Here is a 16,476-nt window from a genome sequence, read left to right on the forward strand (position 1 = left end):
AAACTGTTAAGGTGCTTTTGTGTAATTGTTTTTATTTGGGGTGTGGATACTTCAGTCTTTGCAGCAAGAAGGAATTTTCCTCTTTTTAGAATCAATAATGAAGTCCCTTCTTGGTTTGGATAACATTTAAAAGATCCATGAATTCTGCAGACTGAGGAAGGGAACTGAAAGATTGTCCAGGCTAGAGGATTTTATCCAAAGTCAGCATCCAGAAGTCTGGGTGGACCACTGAGTTGGGATACCTGTTTGGATTTATTCATTCTACTGATCCTGTTACAATAATTGGAAAACAAAGACCTGACTTCTGAACTACTCTCCAATACAGGCTGGAGACAAATCATTATTGTCTGCTTGTCTGTCTGTGCATAATAGTCCTTTATTTTTTTTTCTTGTGCAGGCATTTTTCTCATTCTGTCCCATTTCCTTGTAACCAACCAGGCACTCTGGTAAAAGGATGAGGCAGCAGCACGGCAGGACAGCTCAGCTCAGTGACAAGTTACCAGTTCACAGCCAGTGACTTGGATGCTGCTGAGGTTGCTGGGTAGCTCGGAGCTAGGTTTCCTCTGTACTTTCCCCGGTTGTGGTTTCTTTCTGTTCTTTTGCTTATCTTCAAGAGGTTTGGTTTTACCAGTACTGCTGGAGTGTGTTCACACATCCACATCCACACCTGGCATCTGTCAGCTCTTCTCTTTCTGCAGCTCTGTCCCCAAGCCCGTGCCCAGGGCCACCAGAGCTGCAGTCACACCTGGTGTTCTGCTCGCCACGTGTTGTCCTGGCACTGCGGGATGGAAATCCCTGCGTCCATCTCCTCCAGGATCCTGGCCCGGGAGCGTGGCTTGCCTTCCTCCCACCGCAGCTCCCGGGAACGCGGCTCCTGCCCCGCCGGGCTCCTTCCCTGAGGAATCACTGAGGCTGGCACAGCCCTCCCAGCCCAGGCACTGCCAGCTGTGCCGATGCCCGCCTTGTCCCCGGCCCAGAGCACCGAGTCCCACCTCCAGGGATGGGCACTCCAGAGCTCCCTGGGCAGTGCCAAGGCCTGAGCCCCCTTTCCGTGGAGGAATTCCTGCTGCTGTGCAGCCGCTGTCACCGGCACCCCGGGGCCTTTCCGGGAGCGCTGTGGCGCTGTGGCAGTGCCCGCAGGGCAGGGCAGTGCCCGCAGGGCAGGGCAGGGCCCACGGCCCGGGCCTGTCCGGGGAGGCCCCGCCCTGATCCTGCGCCGGCCGTGCCACGACAGCCCCGCGCCGCCCCGCCCCTTTAACGCCGCCGGGCGGTGCCTTTGAGTGACACACCGCGCGCCCAATAGCCGGAGGTCGGTTCCGCCTCCGTACCGGCTTCACCAATAGCAGCGCAGAGTGGGCGGGCCTCGCGCAGCTCCCAACCCTTGTTTCCCTTCCGCTCTTAAAGGGGCCGCGGCGCGGCGCGGGCGGCGCCGCTGCGCTATGCGCGGGCGGCCATGCGATGGCGGTCGGTGGTGCTGGGGCTGCTGCTGCTGCGGCTCGGGCTGCAGGCGCTGCTGGCGCTGCTGCCCGCGCTGGCCCGCGGGCTCTGCCTGCACCCGCGCCTGCCCTGCCCCGGCCCGCGGCCGCCAGCGCTGCCCGGCCTGCCTGCGAGCGCTGCGGGCCGCGGGGCCCGGCTGTGGGGCGCGGCGGCGGGCGGCGATGAGTACGAGCGGCGCTACAGCGGCGCCTTCCCGCCGCAGCTGCGGGCGCGGCTGCGGGACGCGGCCCGGGGCATGTTCGTGTTCGGCTACGACAGCTACATGGAGCACGCCTTCCCCCGCGACGAGCTCGACCCGCTGCACTGCCGCGGCCGCGGGCCCGACCGCCGCGACCCGTGAGTGCGGCCGGGAGCGGGCCCGGGGGTAACGGCTGTGGGGAACGGCTGTGGGGGAGCGGGGTAATGAATGTGGGCTGGGGGGACCGCTGGGGAACGGCTGCTGGGGCCCTGCGGGGTGGGCACGGCGCGGGGCTGGCATCGCTCCGTGTGTGCCTCCCTGGGGGTCAGCCTGGGTCCAGCCATGGGTCAGTTTGTAATGGCCATAAGCTAAAATACAGCAAGTTTCACCTCCGTATGAATCGTGGAATGGTTTGGGTGGGAAGGGACCCTAAAGCCCACCCAGGGCCACCCCTGCCATGGCAGGGACACCTCCCACTGTCCCAGGTGCTCCAGCCCCAGTGTCCAGCCTGGCCTTGGGCACTGCCAGGGATCCAGGGGCAGCCCCAGCTGCTCTGGGCACCCTGTGCCAGGGCCTGCCCACCCTGCCAGGGAAGGATTTCCTGTTAATATCCGGTATAAAGCTATTCCCCTTAAGTTGGAAGCCATTTCCTCTTGTCCTGTCACTCCAGTCCCTTTCCGTATTTCTTGTAGTCTCCCTTCAGGTGCTGGAATGAACTTTCCATAGTGGGGCAGAGCTGTGGAACTCTGACTCATGACTCCAGCTGCCCAAGGAGTCATGGAGCTTCCCCTTTTGGAGACATTCCAAACCTACCTGGGTAGTTCCCTTGTCACCTGCTCCAGGTGACCCTGCCTGCACAGGGGGTTGGACTGGATGATCTGCACAGGTCTCTTCCAGCCTTAACAATGCTGTGATTCTGCTCTTCCAGCTCCAACCTGAACATCAATGATGTGCTGGGGAACTACTCCCTGACGCTGATCGACGCGCTGGACACGCTGGCGGTGAGTCCTTGGTGTGGGGACACTGCCCTGGCCACCCTGGGACCTGCCCTGGCTGCGGCAGCTCCCCAAGGCTTGCCCAGGTGGTGCAAACAGCTGGATCACCAGCTAACAGCTGGATCACGAGCTAACAGCTGGATCATAAACCAGCAGTGTAACGTGGGGGTAGCAGAATGAGAGTAGTTGGAGATGTCAGCAGAGATTTCCAGAAGGGACAGAGGAAATTTTGGAGCTCCTCCCCAAGGTTCAGACGAGATCTCTTTGGGATATGCCCGGGGTGGGTGGATTTGAGCTGGAACTGCTGTGAGTTGCTGAGAAGTCCATCAGGAGGAGGGTTCATTGTGTGCACAATGGCTGGAAGAGCTCTGGTTGTTTCACTTGGCAGAGAGGGCCTGTCTGACACACAGATCTGTGTGAAGTGGTGAAAGGAAGGAGGGGAAAACCTGTAAAGCTGCGTCTCAGCTGCGTTTCTGCTAAAACTGAAAGATAATGTGAGGAGCAGCTCAATTCTGTGTTAGTGCCGGGGCATGGGGTCATGAGGAGGAGCTGGGCATTTTCAGAGACCCCAGCAGGTTTGACTGTTCTCATCTGTGCAGCCAGGGCAGGTTTTGTGCCTTCTGGAGTGTCAGGGCTCACTGATGTGCTGGAGCCACGGGGATCTATATCTCCTCTGGCTCTTTGGGATATAAAACCCTTCCCATTCCACCCTGGGCTGCAGCAGTGGTGAGGAGCTGCTTGAGCAGGGCAGCTCTGAGCAGAACTGAAAGCAGAAGTGAGGGAAATGTTGGGTTTTACTGAGAGAAGTTTGGGATCCGTGCTACGTGCCTGGTAACGGTGCCTTCCAGTCCTCCATCACCAGTGGGGCAGTGCTTAACTTCTTTTCTCAAATGTGAAGGTTCTGGTTGCTACATCTCTCGTGTTTCAGAAGCTGCTGTGTGGGGCAAGCCTGTTCTGCTCCCCATTGCTCAGACCAACACATGTTGCTTCCCCACTGGGTCTGAGTAATGGGGACAGCTGGCACCTGGTGCTTTGGTTAAAAATTTAGATATGTCTCAGCCTTTTCATGAGCTCAGGCAAGCAGGAATCTGTGTTTTCCTTACACATCCTGCTCCTCAAAGCTCAGGCTGAACTTACATCTGTCTCTGGATGCAGTGGAAATAACTTCCTAGGTTAGACCTGTGGGAAGCAGGCACAAGGCAACTGCTGGGTGTGCAGTGCTGGGTCAGGAACCTGAAAGGTTGGACTGGCCTTTGGTCAGATAAACATTCAATCAAACTTCATTGTTCTGCAAGCTGTGATATGTTTTAAGCTAAGCTTGACTCTTGAACTCTTGAACTGATAGTTCAGGCAGTTTGAATATTCAGTGTACTAAATCTGACTGCTGGACTAGGATGTGAACTTGCCATTCTCTTCCCCAAGCCTCTTCTGAAGCAACAATTGTACAAACTAGCTTTGTTTTTCTGTAAAAGGTAATGGGAAACTCCTCCGAATTCCAGAAGGCAGTGAAGTTGGTGATTGACACAGTTTCATTTGACAAAGACTCAACAGTCCAAGTTTTTGAGGCAACAATCAGGTATGTGGTGCTGTGTTTCTGTCTTTGAAGGTTAAAGACTTGGTGTGTGTAATTCAAAGTGAAGTCATTGATTAGGAGGTCTTTGGCAGGCTTTATTCCCTAAATGGTTCCTCAAGTAAGCTGTTTCTTAATCTCCTATGAAAATATTCCATCCTTTCATATAGGAAACAATTTTAATCAGTCCCGTGTGACCTGGAGCAGTGAGGCAGTGGTTGGCTCTGTGCTTGCAGACTCTGCTTGCAGCAGAGACTCAGATCTGTGCCCTGATCAGCAAACAGCCCTGGGACGGCTTTTCCCTGCTCTGTTTTTTGGTTCATGGACTTCTGCTCATTTGCACTTTCATTTCAGATGGAAAAGACTCTTCTGTGTTGGAAATGCACTTAGATACTGTCTGATTTTAAAGGGTTTTGTTTTCTGAGTGCCTCAAGCAGTGTTTATTCCTGCTTCACTTGGCTAGGCTTTCTTTTTTCTGAGTACTAAGTTTATGTAACACCCTTCCTGCCATTTGCAGGGACAAGGAGGTCTTCACTCCTAAACAGATTTGTTCCAAGAACTCCTGGGTTAGGTAAATTTTGCAGAACCAGGTTTTGGAGCAGTGGCTGACAACAGCATGACTTCTACATGTGTTCACTACTGCTGGGGGAAAACCAGGTCATTTTGTATAGTGCCTGTAAGGAGCAAAAAGTAATAATTCTGTCAGACATGACAGCAGTAAGGTGTTTAGGTGAAGAATGAGCTTCAGAACAGACTGAAAACCTGAATTTTCCTTTTCCCACAGGGTTTTGGGAAGCCTGCTGTCTGCCCACATCATCATTACAGACACCAAGCAGCCCTTTGGTGACATGACCATAAAGGATTATGACAATGAGCTGCTGCACTTGGCTCATGACCTGGCAGTGAGGCTGCTGCCAGCCTTTGAGAACACCAAAACTGGCATTCCCTATCCTCGGGTGAGTGACACAGCAGCCCTGGGGAAACAGGCTCAAAGCAGAGTTTCACCTGTCCTGCACCTTAAATTTTGTGCCCTTTTATGTGCACTTGGAGTATTGAGCCTGCCCTAAGTTATTCTGAAGTGGCACAGGGGAACCTGCCCTGAGTTTTGGTGATGGGGATAGTACAAGTGCTCTTTCTGTCTAGTAAATGTTTTCCCTGGGCTGATTTTCACTGTGTTTGTTGTTCCCTGTGGGTCAGGAGTCATTTGTTCCTGTGCTGGTTGGTGGAGCATTCCCTGCCCTGTGTCACACAGCAGCAAACAATACTGTCAGTAACAAGGAGTACTGTAAAGGCAAAGAGCTGAGGAAAGTGACTCTATTGGTGACTTGCTACTAAAACAATTCTATTAGAATAAAGCTCTTCTGAAATATTTATCATACTGGGCTTGGGATTTGTAATTTTCCTGAAGACTGCTCAGTGGGTTGTCAATGCTCTGGGATTCTTGGATGCTGCAGCCTCTTGTTTTAAGCAGATGCAGCTGGCAAGGAGGAGGATGTCACTACTACTGGATCAATCCTAAACTGTAAAACTGTAATTAGCACTTGCCTGGCTGCTCTTAATTTCTGGAGACAGCAGCACTGCTTTTCCCCTTGTAGAAATGTGAATTTTCACTTCTGTTCAGGGCCTGGTAAAGCAGCTGAGGGTGCTGTAACTTCCCTTCAGTGCTGTATTCCATGGGGAAGGGGAGGAGCATCCACTGAGGAAGTTCTTGGTTTCACCAGTACAAACTGAGGGGCAGCAAAGAGGGAAAAGCCTGAATGTTTAGTGAAAAGCATGAAAAAGTGAAGTTTGCAAGGGTTAGTAAGTACAAGAGCAAATGAGGCTTGCCCACTTTAGGCTTGATGTTGTAGAGCTGGAAGAAGAATGTCAGGAATTCTACAGGAAAGCTTTCCAAGTGTGCTGGTTTTGTGTCTCTGCACATTCCATGCTGCACATTGTGCACAAAGCACCAGAAAGGCTTGTGCTAAAGGTGAGGGTGCAGCTGTGAGTGCAGCCTGCCTGTCCCTGTCCACAGGTGAACCTGAAGAAGGGGGTTCCTCCAGACAGCCACAATGAGACCTGCACAGCAGGAGCTGGGTCATTGCTGGTGGAGTTTGGGATCCTCAGCAGGCTGCTTGGAGATTCCACGTTCGAGTGGGTGGCCAGGAGAGCTGTGAAGGCCCTGTGGAGCCTCAGGAGCAATAACACTGGACTGCTGGGTAATGTCTGGGTGCTGCTGTGTCCTCATGTGTCCTCACCTTTGTCCTTCTGCTCCCTCTGTAGCTGCTCAGTCACATTCTCCTTGTGTACCCAGGGCTTGTGTTGAACTAATGGCACTTTGGGGCTTTCCAAGAAAAATGGAGTCTCTGAAAGACTCCTTAGGGCACAGGTTTTCAACTCAAATTTTCCACAAAACTGGGGGATGGAGCTGAAGGCCCTGATTTGTGTCCCCATTAATATAATTCAGATTGGCAGATGGTTCAAAGTACTTAAAATAACTGCATGTGTGTGGGTGTTCCTCAGATGAATGCACCACTGTAACACTTCATCTGATATTAATCTTTGATTCTTCCTCCTTAGGAATTTCTGAACCTGTGATATTCCCAAGTCTTGACTGGGGTGTTTCTCTCTGATATACTCAGCAACCTCAGACTAAACTTGTTGTTTGTTCTGAAAGGAAATGTTGTGAATATCCAGACTGGTCACTGGGTTGGAAAGCAGAGTGGACTGGGAGCAGGGTCAGATTCGTTCTATGAGTACCTGCTGAAGTCCTACATCCTCTTTGGGGAAAAGGAAGACCTGGACATGTTCAACTCTGCTTATCAGAACATTCAGAACCACTTGAGGAGAGGGTATGTGATTCATGTCAGCATCAATTCCTTGAGCAGTGAATCCTCCAGCAGGATCTGAAACACATCTGTTTGTAGTGCTTTGTGTCAGGCTCTAGAAAATCTGTTCTCCTTTTTACTGTAAGAAGCAAAATCTCCTTTCCATGGTAGTCTCCTCATTCCTCAGCAACTGATGGGGTGCAGAGAAGCCAGACTGCTTCCTGTCCCATTTGTAAATGTTAAGGCTGAGAAAAGTCTGGCACTGCAAAAGCAATGTATTAAATTGGCTGCTTTGTTCTTTCGAAAGCCTCATCTTGCCTAGCATGACTTTTGGTAGAAATTCTGCTGGCAGAGCTCTAAGATAGGATCCCTGTATGAATTAACATCCCTTTATGAATTAACTCCTCTGAGAGCATGACAGTGTTTGGGTTCCTTTCACAAGGAGCCCAGCAGAGCAGAGCAGTGGCTGCCTGCCTGAGCTGTGGCAGTGTGCTGTGTGCTGCCCAGGCAGAGGCACTGCCCTGCATTGTTCCTGCATTGTTCCTGCATTGTTCCCTGCAGCAGGGAGGCCTGCAATGAAGGAGAAGGGGACCCTCCCCTCTACGTCAACGTCAACATGTACACGGGCCAGCTGATGAACACCTGGATTGACTCTCTGCAGGCCTTCTTCCCTGGGCTGCAGGTGAGCTTTCCTGCTGGGAAAGGCCCACCCTGGTCCTGGCCTGGGAGTGAGTCTGAGTCCTGAGCTGAGCTCCCACCTGTGGCTTTGCAGAGTTGAGTTCAGCTCTGCATTAACACAGCCGTGTGGGGAGGCCTGGCCTGCTCTCTGCTAGATCTGAGACTTCCAACTTCCCTCTTTTAGCCTCAGCATTTGTATTCTGTGCTGTGAGGCTCTGCTAAATATTTTACTGCAAAGAATGAATACATTAGTATTCTACATTAGTATACATTATAATACATTAGTACTTTTGGGGGGTTCTTTTCTGTGTGTTTTATGGGAGAAGAGTTGTTTTAGGTGCCACATTCTCATCTTTGCTGGCCTGCAGCACTAAGTGTGTGTATCTCTGGCTGCTCTGGTGCCCAGGTGTTGATAGGAGATGTGGAAGATGCCATTTGCCTCCATGCCTTCTATTATGCCATCTGGAAGCGCTATGGGGCTCTCCCAGAGAGGTACAACTGGCAGCTGCAGGCCCCAGATGTTCCCTTCTACCCACTGAGGCCAGAGCTCGTGGAGTCCACGTATCTTCTGTACCAGGTATCTGCCTTCCCTGAGCTGCACATCATGGCTGGGCCAAAAAGCTTTAGTTCAGAAAGTCACTTTATCCCCCTGACCTCTGGCCAGCTGAATTTTGGCCGCCCTGGAGCTGCCTCTGGTCCTGTGGAGTCTCTGGGCAGGCACTGCAGTGTTGTGCAATGTTGTTGCTCTGCTGTTTGCTTCAAAAACAGCCTTTTTTATAAGGCAGGCAAAAACAACACTAAACCACCTTTTCTAAAAGCTGCTGGCAGATTTTTACAAGGCAGAGGCCTGTGACTGCTCAACCAAAATTGTTGAAGTAAATGTAGCAGCTTTCCTTGCAATACTGCCCAGGCACAGATACAATAAACTAAAATAACTGTCTGCCTACAAGGAAGGGATCAGAGAGTTTGGATTTACTGCAGGTTTTCTAGGATTTGCTCTAAAGCAAATGTGAGAAGCTTGCACTGGCTAATCCAAGTCATGCTCCCATAAAGATAAGTTTGCTGTGATACACAAGCCTCTGGTACCAATAGGCCTTTGTTGTGTTATTTTTACAGGATTTCAAAATTGCTGACTCTAACTCTTGTCTGTCTTCCTTATTTAGGCCACAAAGAACCCATTTTACCTTCATGTGGGAATGGATATTCTGCAGAGTTTGGAAAAATATACAAAAGCAAAGTCAGTCTTCAATGTTCTTTTCTTCTCTCAGTGCTATATATCTATATTTTATTATACAAATATTGTATAGAATCCAGTCTGCCACATGTAGGTAAACCAGAAAACCCAGCCCTCCTTGAAAGCCACAAGTGATGATTTATTTATTTATTGAGCACTTCTTTCTTTCCCATCTGAAAATGAAATTATAGTCCAGTGGCAACTTTATACCTTTGGATTTTTATCACTGCCTTTCAAAATGCATTGTTGATGATCAGCTGCTAAAAACTGCTGAAAACAGTAGTTGAGATTTTTCCTAGGGATCCTGCAAGATTATTTCTCACCTCTTGGTGTTTAGCTGAACTGAGGGATGGCCCAAGGCAGATGCTCTTGGGTATCAGCTTCCCGTTCAAGAGAGCAGCAGTGAATCCTGACTTTAATACTGAGTAGCTGAACTTCTTGCAGGGCTCAGGGGGAAGACAGTGAATTTTTATTCCTTATTATTAATTGACTCATTTTCTAGACAAATATGTGATGATTGGCCAGGTCAGACATAGCTGGTGAGTGGGGTTCAGGTGATCACAGACCAATAACCAGTGAGTGCTGCACAACACAGCTGTTCCATTTGAGCTTCCCCTGGCAGCTGGAATGCTCTGAAGTGAGGGGGTAACTGAGAGCAGGAGAGCTGGGGCTGAACCCAAACCCTGTCCAATGTTGCAGGTGTGGCTATGCCACGTTGCACCACGTGGTGGAGAAGACCAAGGAGGATCGAATGGAGAGCTTTTTCCTCAGTGAAACCTGTAAATATTTGTACCTGGTACGTGTGTGCTCCTCACTGCCAAGGCACTGCACAAAAATGGCACAGGAGGGGGCAGGGGTTTATTAATTATTAATTAGAAATTGGGTTGGGGGTAGGGTATCATTAATGACAACCTGCTGGGCTCTGGGGTTTGTGTATGGGGGTGATTCAGGCTGAGTTCTGGGGTTTGTGTGTGGGGGTGATTCAGGCTGAACTCCTCTTGTTTGACCTCACCCCACTCTCTGAGCTGGGGCAGCTGCCCAGGTGTGGTTCCTGCACCTGGAGAGCTGCAGATCTTTGGGAAGAGGCTGGAAAGGAGAGGGAGCAGGACTGGAGGGAGCTGCTGCTCAGCTCTGAGCTAAGTGCTGCTTGCAGCCCTCCTGCCTGGGACAGCCTCTGCTTTCTCCCTGCTGGGCTTTGGCCCTCACAGGAGAAAGCATTTGGGCTGGCATTGCCTAAGCCCCTGTTCTCAATCTCCTTTAGTGCAGAAAACCAAATAAATCTGTGACTCGGTGGATGCCAGCCTAGAAATGCCTCACAGAGCAGCTTAGAAAAATAAGGGCACTTTCAGCTGTGTGAGAAGTTTTTCTTCTGCTCTCCTCTTCTAACTGCTCAGATCAATCCCTTGCATTAAGACTATTTATTTCCATTTGCTCCAGCTAAATTAAATACCTTTTAATTTAGCACTAAAAGGTATTTTTCTGTGATCCTTCAAAGCGTGAGTACCTGTTCCCAGCTGCTTGTTACTGGGAGGTGAAGGATGGGGCACACCTGCAATACCTGTCTCTGCCACCTCTCCTTCAGCTGTTTGATGAAGAGAACCCAGTGCACAGGTCTGGGAATAAGTTCATGTTTAGTAATGATGTGGTACAGTCCCTGTCTCTGCCATCTCTCCTTCAGCTGTTTGATGAAGAGAACCCAGTGCACAGGTCTGGGAATAGGTTCATGTTCACTACTGAGGGCCACGTGGTGTCTGTGGACGAGCGGTTCCGGAGCTCGCTGTGGGAGGACATCCTGCCTGCAGGGGAGGACAGCCTCAAAGCCAAACCCTCCGAGCTCAAGGCAGCCAACTTCAGCTCCAACGTAAGCAACACACTGCCTGGGCCTGGGGAGGGGCAGCCAGGACACACAGGGCCCCTGGAAGGGCTGCTCTAGAGAGTTCCCTTTAGAAATGTCAAACACTGAGGAGCTCCTCTGAAAAGCACTGGCAGCAGCAGCATAAATGGGATCATGTGTGGGATGCTGGTGAAGGTGAAACCTGTCCCCTTTGAAGTGTTTTGCAGCATTTTTTTTGTTCTTTGTTAATTTACTTCCAATTATTTTTCCTTTTCCCCTTTCTTTGCCCTTGAAACTCTCCAGTGTTGCTGTCAGGGGCAAAGGGAGAAGCAGAGGGTCATCTAAACCAAGCTTTGTCTTCCTCAGTGTGGTTTTGGGGGATGTAAAAGGGGACCTTTCTCAGCAAGGCCTCATCTGGCCCCAGAACTGTGGCTCCAGTGCCCATCACCAACCAAAACAGGTCTGGTTTAATCACAGAATATTGGGGTTGAAAGGACCTTAAAGATCACCTCATTCCACCCCATGGGCAGGGACACCTGCCACTAGAGCAGTTAAGGACAATTTAAAAAATATCTCCTGGTAGGTTCTGGTGTGGTTCCTTCCCTCCTCCCCACAGAGCTCCAGGAAAAGAGCATTATTTTCAACGTTCACAGTTGTCATAGTGAAGGAAATCTCAGTTGCACAACAAGCTGTGCTGTGTGTTTGGAAGCTGCAGCCTGCACTGAGGAAACACTTGCTGCTCATTTATGGGATTTGTGCTGCAAGTCTGCAAAGAACGAGGGAAAGTTGGAGGAAAAAGTGTTATTGGGTACAGTTTTCTGTACTGGGAGGGTCTGAGAGGATTGCATAGGGGATGGGGTTGCCTGGGTTTGGATCTGAGTTTTTAAAAAGATATAAATTTTCTCAACAGTGTAACAGAGTCCCTGATGAGAGGAGGTACCTGCTGCCCCTGAAGAGCAACTACATGAGACAGATCGACAGAATGGTGGGACTGATCTGAGGGACTCTGCAGGGGAACCTGGGGGAGCTTGGCATCCTCTGCAGACATTCCTCCCCTTCAGCTGCTGCCTGCAAGGCTGGGTCCCCAGGTGTCCCCCAGGTGTCCCCCAGGTGTCCCCCAGTGTCCCTGGGCCTGTGGCCAGCCCTGGACACCAAGGAGATGGAGCTCAGTCCTCTGAGCTGGGGTAACCTCCAGTGCCACCTGAACAACCAGCTCTTGTTTCAAGACTTCCTATGAGAAATGTTGTTGCAAATGAAGGCTGAATCTATTGTAAAAGAAAAAGAAGGCAAATTGGCCTGTGCCACTTAGCTACCTCCTTGTAGCTATGTTACAAATGTCCCTCTAGAGCAGGGTCTGCTATTTAATTTGAAATGATCTCGGGGCTTGGGGAAGGAGTGGGGAAGTGCAATTTTTTACACCAAGTTGAATTATTGAATTTTTCTGACTAGCAATACACAACCTAAAGGTCTACTCAGGTAGGAACCCACTGGGTTTGCTGAAACAAAACTGCTCTGTGTACTCTTGGAAAGATCACTGCTGGTGGTGTAAGAGCTGCTGGTAGAGTGTGACATCCCTCCCAGCCACAGCTGATAAAGCTGCAGGGCTGTGAGAGCCTGTGGCTGCAGAAACCAGTGGTCAAACCAATCCAGGTGCCTTTTTGGAAGGGAAGGGGGAATTGCAGCGCCACTCAGGCAGAAGTTCCCAAAGTTTCCTTGTTTGCCAAGTTTTCGTGCCTTTTCAGGAGAGATGCTGCTAAGAACTGCTGTCACAGTACATGAAGAACAAACTATTTGACATTCCTGACAGGATTCATGTGTTAGTGCCTTAAGTTCTCTTCACTACCAGGGAAAACAGAGCTTCCTTGGGAAGATGGAAAAGTATTTCTGATGAGCGGGTTGCAAAATACAGTGGAACCCAAAGTCACTTAAAAAGAGGTGTTTGGAGTTTTTTTGAAGATACTGGAAAAATATCTATGAACTTTCAGGAAGAAGGCAGTTAAGGGCTTGAGGGATGACAACAAACTGAGGCCAAAACAACTATTTTAAATATACCAAGTTGGTTTTTTTTTTTGGTGGTTGTTTATATACTTCTAGCTTTTGACTACAGTTGAAGTAGTAGAATGTTATTTTTGGGTTAATGACTTTTAAATTGAGGCATAAATACGAGGGCAACTTGATCTGCTGTATTTTCACCTTCTTACAACAACATTGGTTTTCATAAACCACGTGTTGCAACTCAAAACATTTCTAATAAATATGAAGTTTGTGCTGGAGAGGTTATTGTTGGAATCTTTTAATATACAGATGCATCTCAGGGACTTTGTTGTAGAATCTTCTATTCCATGATAGTTGAATCTTGTATTCAGGCAAAAAAAATAATCTTAGTCTTCTTAGTGTTATTCTGTGTGTTTGAGGAGGTGAAGGGTTGGAGGGGGAGAGGGAAATAGGTTAAAATTTCCCAAGATATTGCAATAGAATGGGTTGCCTTGGTGTTTGAGGCAGCTGGTGATTCCAGCTCCTGTGGCATTGGCTTTGCCAAAGGTGTTTCTGGAGTGTCTGAGTTGTCTGAAAGGGAAAGCAGGAATTGGAGGTGGTGTGATGCAGAGAGGTGTTGGCAGAGGGCCAGGCAGTGCTGCCAGTGCAGGGTGAGGAGGGCAGGAGGATGGCAGGGGCAGAGCTCTGGGCTCTCAGATGCTGCTCCTGGGCCAGCTGGGCTCATCCAGCCCTGCAGTGAGCAGAGGTGGGGTGGGAGCCCAGCCCAGCATCCCACACTGGCTGGGTCAGCTCACAGGGTGGGCAGCACGTGGGGATGGCCAGGACACCAGGAAGGACAGGACAGACACACCCCAAGGGTAGTGATGGCTTTTCCTGCTCCAGGTTTGTCCCTGGCTCCCAGTTTAGCTCCCTGGGTGTGACTCTGGCCACTCTCCCTGTGATTGTGCTGTCTGAACTCCTGAACCCAGGGGAGGGTCCCAGCCCAGCTCTGTGCACAGAATCCATTCCAGAGCTTTCCAGAGAGAATTCATTCCAGGGCTGTGAGGAAGTTGCACAACTGCTTTGCCATTGGGTTTTCCTTGTGATTGCCAGGAATAGTGAAAGGTGGTTGAGAATGAGAGCAGCCCAGACAGGAATTGCAGCCTTCCAGGCAAACATGCTCAGCTTCCCTTGGGAATTGCTGTGGAATTTCTGCTGCCAGGTGATGTGACAGTCATCTTTCCATAGGAATGCTTTTATCCTCACAGAAGCTGCTGGTAAAAGACTCTGTTCCTTCAGGAGCCAACTTTTCTTCCTCTTTGTTCTAAAACTGCTTGGATACGTTTTTACTCTGTAAGGACAGGGCACCTGTTGTGCACTAAAATGAGAGCTTTTGTACAAGTCAATGGCATCAAAATGGAGCTGATAACAGTGCTGGAATCATTTGCTGAAATAGACTCTTGTATTTCTTGGTATCATGTGCAATATCAAGTTTTCTGAACTGAAAGTGCCATGTATGCTTAATTGTTATTTATCCATGAAGTATTTAACTGAGGAAACTTGGAAGAGGACCAAATGTGCTTTCATGAAATGTCCTGAATTTTCAACACTTGGCTTGCCTTTTGCAAATCTCCATTAAAAATAGTGTGTTTGACTACTCTGATGTGTGTTTATCCTGTAGGGGATCTCCCTGCACCTTCTGTACACTGGGATTTCATCTGGTTAGAGCTGGGACAATCCCATTTATCCTTCCTGCAGGAGAATAAACCCACCCCAAAACAACAGGGCTCTTTCTTCTCCCCTGTTCCCCCTTCTCTCCATGAGGGTTTGGGGGCGGCTGAGAGCAGGGATTGGTGTGGGGTAATCAAGTGTGGCAGTTCTGGTCTCATGAGCAGGTCCTGACCTCCCTGCTGGGATTCCCAATCCTTTGTCCAGTCCATGGAAAACCTGGAATTCTGCACCAAGAGCCTTGCTGGGCTCTCTCCAGCCCCTGGAGAACCAGCCTGGGAAGCAGCTCATGCTGGGTTTGAGAGCAGGAACATGGAAATGTCTGTCTGAGAGCTGTCTGACCATCACTTTGATTTATTGTCTCTCCTTTACTGCCTTTCTCTCCTGGATTTGTTTTCTGTCTGATTGGCGTTATCTGTGTGCTGTTTCCTGGTTTGCAGTGATGGTGCAGAGGCTGTTGGGGCTGGCAGGACATTTGCTGTGTCTGGATCAAGCTCCAGCTTCCTAGGAAATGCCTGTTGAACACCGGGGATGGGGATTTTGCAGTGGTTTTAAAGTTCCTCTGGGTTTTTGGATAATGAGATCTTTGCCTTGCTTTACTTTTGCTGCATTCAGACTACTAAGAGACAATTCTAAAGTGAATGTAAAGGGGCTGAAACGCTGATTTTGGGGCAAGCACCCCAGCTCTGATGGTTTTTTCCCTGTAGCTGCACATTTAGCAGTGGAGTCACTGTTTGCTGTCATTCCTTAGCTTGTCTTGCTGCCTCACCTGCTCCCAGAGGGTTGAGCAGCTCTGAGTGCTTGGCTCGCAGCTTTTCCAGCCCACATTTAAGAAATTACCTCCAAAAAAGCCACTCTGCCATTGTTGCTTTCCTGGGAGACTGGAGTGGAGTAAGAGTCCTTGTGAGGCAAGATTTCAAATGCAAAGATGTGGTTGAAAGCTCACCTTTTTAGGGTGAAATGCACGGCACCAGCTGGGTTTCGGAGCAGGCCGGAGGTGCGTGGTGCTGCAGCTCCGGCTGGCTCCAGCAGAGCCCTCCCTTGTGCCGCGGCCCGAGCCTTTGGCTGAGCGCCGAAACCCCGCTGGCCCCGGCGCTGGGAAAAGCAGATTTACAGCTGGGAAAGCGGCATCAGCACCGCCCAGCGCATCTCCGAGAGGGAAAGGGACACGGCGCTTCTCATTCCTGGAGGTGTTCACCTTCATCCGGCCTTGGAACTGCTTCTCGGGAGGGATTTTGTGCCCCTGATCACCTCCTGTGTGGTTTATCCACCTAAAGACACCAATAAATGTTCCCTGGAGCTGCTGTGTGCCCCTTCAGCCTCGTTTGTGCCCACACTGCTGAGAGGCCGCTGCTTTGGAACCATTTAACTGAAAAGCACCTTTTTCCCCCCAAAGGTTTTTGTTGCTTGGCATTTTGCAGGGCTGTGGAGGAGGAGAGCTCAGGAGCAGCTCCAGCCCAGCCTTGGTGATCAGGGCTGGATTTCCTGGGTCCAGAAAGGAGTTCCAGTCTCCATGGGGAGCAACTGGTGAGACTGGGAGTGCCCCAGTGCTCCCTGCCCTGGGGACAGTGGAGATTGTGGGAAAACTCCCCGGAATTGGGATACTGGGGGGAGAACTCTCTGGATCTGGGATATTGTGGGAAGAACTCCCTGGAATTGGGACATTGTGGGGAAAACTCCCTGGAATTGGGATATTGTGGGAAGAACTCCCTGGATCTGGGATATTGTGGGGAAAACTCCCTGGAATTGGGATATTGTGGGGAAAACTCCCTGGATCTGGGATATTGTGGGAAAACTCCCTGTGGGTATTGTGGGGAAAGGGAGTGGGAGAATTGGGATATTGGGAGGAAAACTCCCTGGAATTGGGATATTGTGGGAAGAACTCCCTGGAATTGGGATATTGTGGATTTGGAATATTGTGAAATTGGGATATTGTGGATCTCCCTGGATTTGGGAGACCGTGGGTACAACTCTCTTGGTT

General features: G+C 50.1%; 1 protein-coding gene across 1 annotated transcript; it reads left to right on the top strand.

Moving 5' to 3' along the window:
* Positions 1-1,453: 1,453 nt before the first annotated feature.
* Positions 1,454-14,533, top strand: EDEM1 (ER degradation enhancing alpha-mannosidase like protein 1). Its single transcript, XM_030956962.1, has 12 exons — positions 1,454-1,833; positions 2,604-2,676; positions 4,143-4,246; positions 5,025-5,196; positions 6,255-6,438; positions 6,897-7,071; positions 7,609-7,729; positions 8,132-8,302; positions 8,889-8,962; positions 9,659-9,755; positions 10,638-10,820; positions 11,704-14,533. Exons 1-12 carry the CDS (start codon positions 1,454-1,456, stop codon positions 11,791-11,793), a joined length of 1,824 nt encoding a protein of 607 aa, XP_030812822.1. The 3' UTR covers positions 11,794-14,533.
* Positions 14,534-16,476: the final 1,943 nt, after the last annotated feature.

This window comes from Camarhynchus parvulus, chromosome 12, assembly GCF_901933205.1.
Source record: "Camarhynchus parvulus chromosome 12, STF_HiC, whole genome shotgun sequence".
Lineage (NCBI taxonomy): Eukaryota > Metazoa > Chordata > Aves > Passeriformes > Thraupidae > Camarhynchus > Camarhynchus parvulus.

Excerpts from the sequence above, each read along its gene's own strand:
- EDEM1 (XM_030956962.1), top strand. The coding sequence starts at position 1,454 with ATGCGATGGCGGTCGGTGGTGCTGGGGCTGCTGCTGCTGCGGCTCGGG. Across the intron at positions 5,197-6,254 it reads CTGGCATTCCCTATCCTCGG|GTGAACCTGAAGAAGGGGGT; the intron begins GTGAGTGACACA and ends CCCTGTCCACAG. Across the intron at positions 6,439-6,896 it reads CAATAACACTGGACTGCTGG|GAAATGTTGTGAATATCCAG; the intron begins GTAATGTCTGGG and ends TTGTTCTGAAAG.